Source organism: Camellia sinensis, chromosome 5 (genome assembly GCF_055761805.1).
Source record: "Camellia sinensis isolate YWXY chromosome 5, ASM5576180v1, whole genome shotgun sequence".
NCBI classification, from domain to species: domain Eukaryota; kingdom Viridiplantae; phylum Streptophyta; class Magnoliopsida; order Ericales; family Theaceae; genus Camellia; species Camellia sinensis.
The window spans coordinates 149,869,996-149,878,239 of NC_138965.1; the positions used below are offsets into that span (position 1 = coordinate 149,869,996).

Below are 8,244 nucleotides of genomic sequence, written 5' to 3' on the forward strand. Positions count from 1 at the left end.
ATAAGAAAGAGAGAGAGAGAGAATTGCCTTACATATTTTAATTAGTTGTTACATCATTGAATTTGAAAAGTAGACCCAATTTTAGCATTAAATAGCAATGCTCTTAAAAATAAAGGGTTAATGTGAGTTTTTAATAAAGATACAATAATATGTTGTGTAATACGCGGGTAATTCTATTTCCACACACTAATTATTCTCAGTATACACATGTAATGAACACTTTCTTAGTACACACATTATAAAAATATAAATTCTCACTACATATCTCTATATTCCAATATTACCTTTCTTTTCAATTTTAAAACTCCCTAGCTATGTTTAGTTTTAATTTTTGAATCAATATTTTGAAATTTTTATGAGAAAAATATAAATTAATTTGACAAAGATAAATACCAAAAATATATTTTTAAATTTTTAAATTTTTTTGCCCCTAAAAAGATGAAACCATATTGAAATAAGGTTTTCATGTTCTAAAACTATATCAAACAAAGTCTAATTTTATGGTATTTTAGAAATAGGGTTTGAGTAGAAGAAAATGAGGGTATTATGGTATTTTTATTTTAGGACAAAATTATATTAATGAAAATTTTCATTAAATGTGTGAATTGAGTAGAATTAGTGTGTGGAAATAGAATTACCCGTAATAGACTATTCTTTTTAGAATAAATTACACTCATCTCCTCTAAGGTTTGAAGAAAATATAATTAACCCTATATTTTTGACATAATTACATTGACTTTGCTTTTATAGTGGCTAAAATGACCTAAACTGATACAAATAATATACTAAAATAAACAAATATAGACATACATCATAATATAAAAGAGAAAATAACATTATTTTTTTATTCATATGACTAACAAATTACTAATAAAAAAATGTCAAACTATTATATGAATTACAAACTTAAAAGAGATTAATATAACAATTTCAAAAAGTATCAAAGTAATTGTCTTTTTTTCAAATAGAGAGATGGTTGTCACTAGTGCTAAAAGATTCACACAAATGAGTTACATGGCTCTTGTGAGACAAAAACAACATTGAGTGAGAGAGAGAGAGAGAGAGAGAGAGAGATGGTAAAAGATTCATACAAACGAGTAACATGGCTCTAGTGAGCCAAAAACAAAATTGGGAAAGCTGACTCTGACCTAGGCCTAAGGTATATGATGAACCATTTTTGGTGGGTGGGTTACTCTCAAAATGTCTCATTGTAAGTGGTCTCAGAATGAGCCAAGCTGGTTTCACAGCGTTTTTATTTACATTTTTGGACTCAAAATAGTCAAAGTCCCAAACAGACTTACTTGGGAGTTACTCTCTGACTAAATCTTAAAGAACTAGTAGAGGAGGAACATAGTGATACAGAAGAGAGGTTCTTAACAAGAGGGATTAAGGACTGCACCACATCTGTCATTAGAGGCCTATAATCTGCTTCTGGTTGCACACACATGGCTGCAATGGCTGCCACCTGTAGCAAAACCCCACATAAAAAAAATTAATTAGATCAATAATTCTTAACGTATGCGATGTGTTATAATTTAGTTTTAAATTTTTTCAGAAAATTATAATATAAAAAACTTTAAAGTTAACAAAATAAATCTTGAATTTTTAATTTTATCAATTTAAATCTTAATCTTTTAATTTATTTTCAATTTAAACCATTCATCTATTTCCGTTAAGTAAAATTGACAGGAAAAGGATATTCTAGTCATTACAAAAATATCATTTTTTCTATTAGTTTTGCTTAACAAAAATAGATAGATAGTTTAAAGTAAAAATAAATCAAAAGATTATACTTTAAATTGACAAATTAAAAACTCGATTTTATTTTATTACAATTTGTAATTTTCCTTTCTTTTTTTTTTTTTTAAATTTAGTTGTTAAATTTATGATTTGTTACAATAATGAGAGGGGTATTTTCTGAATTTACATGAAATTTCAACGAAGTTAAAAAGACAAAATATACATGTGGTTCTCAAAGTATGCGATGTGTCACACTTCAGTTTTTAATATTTTATTTACTTTTTTGATTTTGAATATCAAATTGTTTAATCTATTACACTTTAGTCTCTGGTATGTTGTTCAAAATTAATAACAGAAAGAAGGTTACTTTCAAAATTATAAAAAAAACTCAACAAAAGCAAAAAAAAAGCATATACACACGTAGTCCCTAAAATGTACATTTGGCTGTATTTTAGTTTCCAATTTTTTAATTTGTTGCATTTCTCTGTAAAATTCCAAAAATATTCCTTTTTTTCCGTTAATGATTTTGAACAATACTAGCCAGACAGACTAAAGAGTAAAATTGCATACTTTTAGAGGGAGTAAAAAATTCAAAAAATTTAGATATGAAAATATAATAATTTACATATTTTGGAGATTATTATAGTTAATAATAATAATAATAATAATAATAATAATAATAATAATAAAAATTAGCTTCAATGATGATAGGATAGCCAAACTGACCTGGATTAGATCTTTTTTGGAGTATTGGCCTTTAAGAGATGGGTCGACCATTTCCATCACTTTTTCTCTGTTAGTTAGCCTTGGAAGAGCCTAAATATTAACACAAGAAACAGCAAATTAGAGTTAGTTTGGTAATGTTTATACATTTTTTTTTTTGTATTTGTAAAAAATTAAAATATATTTATATTTATGTTTATTTTTAATAAAAATAAAAATATAAACATTTTTAATATACATGTGTATTTCAAAAATATATTTAGAAAATAAGATAAAAGGGGTGACTGCAGATAGTTGTCAACGACTGGAAATAAATAAGTGATTGAAGGTGGTTGACAGCAATTGAAGTACATTGTTAGTGATGTTGAAGGGGGTGGGATTAGTAAAATTTGTAAACAAAAATATATACTAATCGAGTAAAAATATATACTAATCGAGTTTTTGTTTACAATTTCAAAATTTTTTAGAAACGTAAATAGAGAAAACTGCAAATATAAATATTAATTTTATTTCAAAATACAGTTAAATCTAAGGAGTGTCAATTTGAGGAGATAGAATTTTGTTACTAACCCAAGAGACAAGGACATGTTCTCCAAGGGGCCGGTTGGTGTCAACCGGAACACGGCCGGTCAAGAGCTCTAGAAGAACCACACCATAACTGTATACATCTGATTTTGTAGTAAGTTTCCCTGTTGAAGCATATCTACATATTAAAAATAAAGAAACAAAAAAACAAAATTAGTAAGTCAGTTCACAAAGTGTTATACTTTATGGTTACCTAATGCCACTTCTTAATTCTAAATTTTTATGCTTTACTAGTAGTTATGCTCACATGCAATATATGTCCAAAAATAAATGATGGTTACAACAATTTGGAATTTAAGCTTGTTTTGGAAGACAATTTTGAAAAAAGTCAGAACTTGTGTTCACACCAAATGAGTGTGCACATTATGTAATGGTATAAATAATTAGAGTAAATCTTGGTTATTAATAGAAAAATATTTTTTTTAAAAGAAAAACCCTAATTTCATTTTCCCGATATAAAAAAAATACACACACAAAGAAAAACACGAATCAACACCGATTCCTTCACTAGCACAGGTTTTGGAGGTTGATAATGAATTCTTTTATTACTATTATTAATTTTTTAGATGCTAAAAAAATGGGTATTACAGATAATTTAATCAATTTACCAGTCGTATATGATAATTGCCAAAAGTGGACAAAATGTACCAAAAGGGCTAAATTGAACCAATTTCAAGAGTTGAAGGGCTTATTTGAATGGAAAATAGTTTTAGGGGCTCAATAAAAAAAAAAAAGATACAAAGTTCAAGGATTTTTAACATAATTGAATCTACAATTAAGGGGCTGTTTGGAAATTATCAATAAGTAACAAATTTCCTTGCAGATGGTCCATGGCGACTGAGAGTGAGAAAGAACGGTCATTTTCATAATTCCCATTTTCCCTCGAGGCCTAGCGGGGGGGGACCTTAGACCTATATGCATTGATTGAGTGAAAATGCATTACTTATTAGGTACACTAACATACATGACAAATAATGAACACTCACTCGGGGGCTAGATATCCAGTGGTTCCCAGCACGCGCGTTGAAATCAGACCGTTGATCTTATCCGACCCTGTTTTAGCCAACCCAAAATCGGAAACTTTGGCCCGGAAATTCTGATCCAAGAGTACATTGCTGGACTTGAAATCACGGTGGATGATCGACGGCACAGAATGCTCATGGAGGACCTCAAGGGCCCGGGCACAATCGAGGGCTATGCGCAGCCGGGTCCCCCAATTCAACGACCAGGATTGGTTGCGAGGAGGATGGAGGTGGTGATAGAGTGTGCCGTTGGGCATGAATTCAAATATCAAGAGGCGGTGGTGTTGGTCTGCACAGTAGCCTAGCAAGTCCGTCAAGTAGGGAGAGTGTAAGCGGCTTAGCAAGTCCACCTGACCAAAAAAATACATAAATAAATAATTATTTATATTTATAATTGATTAATCATTGGATTACTACCACATCAAGACTATGATTCTGTGGTCAATTTTATAAAGTTGTTATTTTTTAGGTAGTATTTTTAATCAATGATGCAATAAAATATTTTAATACTGGCCTATTATTATTAAATAATTAGGAGAAAAAATAATAATTTACCACCCATGATATATTTTGTGATTATTTATTTGTTGAAAGCATCATATAAATTATATTTTGGAATTACCTAATAGTTGTTAAATATAATGTGATTTTGTGGAAGAGAGCCATGTGGAGGGATGAATATGTTCATTAATGGAGGAGCATGAAATGCGGAAGTGATTAAGAAACAGATGGGAGAGATAGAGATAGAGATAGAGATAGATATTAAAGTCAACATTCCTTCGACAGTTTTTTATTCATAAGTGAGGTAAGAAGAAAAGAGACAGAAGGCTAGTCCATTTGTATCCATAGCAATAAAATTGTGAAAACTTTTATCTGAATTTAAAAATTAAAATGGATTTCAATTGAAAATTTAATAAAAAAAAATTAAACCAGTTTATAAATCTAGATCTAAGCAGTCATAATATTTTAAGATTATTTTGAGAAAATTAAAAAGTTGTGACTCTATACCAATTTTAGCTTTTACTTCATATAATATAAAAGACAAAAGATAGATGGATATATGTGTGGGAGAGATATCTAACTATCTTTAATTGTTAGATAGGGTTGGAAGAAGAAGAAAAGAGGGCATGTGGATAGATAAACCAAGAAAGGGGGTCACACCATTAATTGTTAAAAAAAGAAATATATGTTACTACTTTTTTAATATTTAAGATTGGATTTTATTTCAAAATATTATTAAAAATTAATAAAAACAATTAATATCTTACTTAGATTAAAGTAAAAAAATAATACTTACCCAAAAAAAAGTAAAAAAATAAAAGACGATATGTAGCTTCTTTCAATTGTTAAAATAGGTTCAACTCTCCTTAAGAGGAGTTGAATTAGAATGTAAGTACTTGGTGTAAGAATAGAAAGAATAACTCTTATAAGTGTTAAGCTAATAACTAATAATTAATTTTTACCGATAAAAAAAAAAAAAAAAAAAAACAATGTGGTTAGAGTTCTTTCAATCATTCGCAAAGGAACCTTTCTCTCTCTTTAGAATAATCTTACAAAGTCCTAACTAAACCTATCATTGTGTTTGGTATGGTTGCTTAAGATTAGTTTGAGAACTAATTTTTTTAGTAATTTTTTTTTTTAATTTTTTATGAAAAGACATTAAAAAGAATACAAAGAATAAATTAATTTTTTAACTTTTTAACTAATTTAGCATATTCCCAAATAAAACTTTAATCAACTTTTTGAGGAAATTGGAGATATAAAAAAGATTGGAGAATATCTCCATATGAATACATCTTTTTTGTATGTAATAAAATAGTAAAGTTAAAAGAAATAAATACTAACAAATGCTCTTATAACAAACGCTCTTAGGATATTGTTAAATATTGAAAATTATGTATAAAGTGTTTTGAAAATAGTAAATAAAAAAATTAAAATTAATGAAAAATGTTTTGAACTTAATTTTCTTTTTTATTTGTCATTTTTCTTGTATCCCATAACACTTGTTAGCAAAACTTTAAAAAAAAATAAATAAATAAAATAAAGCAACAATTTAAAGAAGAGAAAATAGGAGTTTAAAAAAAAATGGTAAGACGTGGACAGGACATTTCCGATCAATAAAGCTGCACAAAATAAGTCAGATAGAGTCAATCTTGTCTCTTTTTCAACCGATATAGGAGTGTGAAGTCGATCTCTCTCCCTCCATGACAAATATTTTTATTAATTTGAGAGCATGATATTAATGTGTTAGGTTGGTAATTCAGAAGTACCAATAATTAAATTCACTAACCTCAATCCGAAATGCGCGTTCGCCTTGCTTGCCTTCCCTGTGTAGTTTCTTGATAGCAGCCACAGTACCATCACATAGGACCCCTTTGTAAACCACTCCAAACCCCTCATTCCCTATCACATTTGTTTCACTAAATTGGTCTGTGGCCAATTCAAGCTCCTTGTAGGTGTAAACTTGGACTCCTCTATGCTTAGCAGATGTTGGATTTCTGCCTGAATTCCCTCCATAAAGACACCCTCCCTTCACATCTGTTAACGAATAAGTATCAATTACAGTGTAATAATAGAGAAAATATCAAACGATAAATATCAAGAATCAGATCATGTGGTCATAAAATTTTTAGAATCACTAGCTGCAAAAGACGAGTTTGGGCAAATTACACTTGTAGTCTTGGTAGTTTGTCTGTTATGTCAATTCATATTGTGACAATTTAGTCCAATTGATAACGATCTTTTAAAAAATGGACTCCAATCAAAGGGCAAAAAGCAATTGAGGAGTTAACGTCAAAATCGAAATGGTCAATTACCTATTAAATGAACTATTTTGCGCTCTAGTTTTGTCCACTTTCTTAACGAATGTTATTAATTAAACTAGAGGACAAAATTGATAACAATTAAAACTACAAGGATTAAATTGATAAATGAGTCAAATTATTGGTGCTTTACAAGTAAATTTTCATTCTCATTACTATACCAAACAATGTTGATATCAGAAAGCCAAAAACTATACAATTTGTATTGATATTTAAACCCATGAATAAATGACATATCCACATTCATAAAATACATGTGAACATGGTCAACTCCAATTAAAATATATGTGAAAGAGATCAATGTTACCTGGGCTAGAATTGATGCTTATGGCGCTCTGAGCAATGAACATGCAATTCCTGTTGATGCCATTAATGGTGGGTTTGGTGCAGCTACTGTTGTCATTTTTCGCAGATTTTCGACGACAAAGCATTACTGTAATGAGGAGGATGGTGAGGAGTACGGCAATTGTGATGATGGGAAAGATGATTATGAGAATGGTGGTGGAAGAGAGGGTATTGTGGTGATGGAGATGGTGGGGTTGAGACTGTGAATGGTGGTGGTTATGGGTATGGTTTTCTGGCCTTGGAGGGGCAACAGTGGTGTTTGTTTCCATAAGCACAAACAGAGAGAGAGAGAGAGAGAGAGAGAGAGAGATGAATGGTAAGATTGAAGAGATGCAATATTGGCTGTATGGCCACAAGATGGGAAGGTTGTGACCATACAGTGTTGCCTGCAAACACTATGTAGCCCACACAAATAAATAAATGATTTAGATTTTATTTATAAATGAGAGTAAAAAATTTGTTTAAAAGAGCCAAGGTAAATATAGCAACCAAAAAAAAAATATAGATTTATTTCTATGATTTCTTAATACTTATCTCAATTATTCTATACAATTAGGATTTTAGTGTATAATTTTATTGATTGATATGATCTATATAAATAAAAAAATCAAGAGAAAATTACAAAAAAATCTCAGGGTTTCGCGTGTTTTTCAAATTAAACCCCATAATTTTAATTTTGACAAATTAAACCTTGGAGTTTCTTCCGTGTTTCAATGTAAACCCTCCGTCTATATCCATTTGATAGAACTAATGGAATCTGGACAAAATTCTCAGATTCAAGCACACATGTTCAAACACTTGTAACTCTCTCGTCGTAACTCTGTTTCGCCTCATTTTTGCGTCATTAGATTCGCCTCATTTTTGCGTCATTGCCTAGTTTTCATTCCATTGCTCATACGCCTTGTTCCACTCTTTTTGTATGTCATTGGAACTCCGAAAATTTGAAAAAAATAAGATTTTTCTCTCTTAGGAAAATTTTCAGATTTAAATACACATGTTCAAGCACT

The 8,244-nt window shown here is 29.7% G+C and overlaps 1 protein-coding gene across 1 annotated transcript; it reads right to left on the bottom strand.

The window, feature by feature from the left end:
- Positions 1-928: 928 nt before the first annotated feature.
- On the bottom strand, positions 929-7,632 carry LOC114264246 (putative serine/threonine-protein kinase PBL7). The gene is made up of 6 exons (XM_082870135.1): positions 7,200-7,632; positions 6,361-6,608; positions 4,035-4,420; positions 3,034-3,166; positions 2,467-2,556; positions 929-1,465 (listed from the first exon to the last, which is right to left on the bottom strand). The coding sequence occupies exons 1-6, from the start codon at positions 7,504-7,506 to the stop codon at positions 1,298-1,300; spliced, it is 1,332 nt and encodes a 443-aa protein (XP_082726261.1). The 5' UTR covers positions 7,507-7,632; the 3' UTR covers positions 929-1,297.
- Positions 7,633-8,244: the final 612 nt, after the last annotated feature.

Bases quoted from the DNA above. Each gene is read 5' to 3' on its own strand.
- LOC114264246 (XM_082870135.1), bottom strand. From the start codon at position 7,506: ATGGAAACAAACACCACTGTTGCCCCTCCAAGGCCAGAAAACCATACC. The intron at 4,421-6,360 runs GTTAGTGAATTT...TTTTTTGGTCAG, and splicing joins AACGCGCATTTCGGATTGAG to GTGGACTTGCTAAGCCGCTT. The intron at 2,557-3,033 runs GTTAGTAACAAA...GTTAATATTTAG, and splicing joins AACATGTCCTTGTCTCTTGG to GCTCTTCCAAGGCTAACTAA.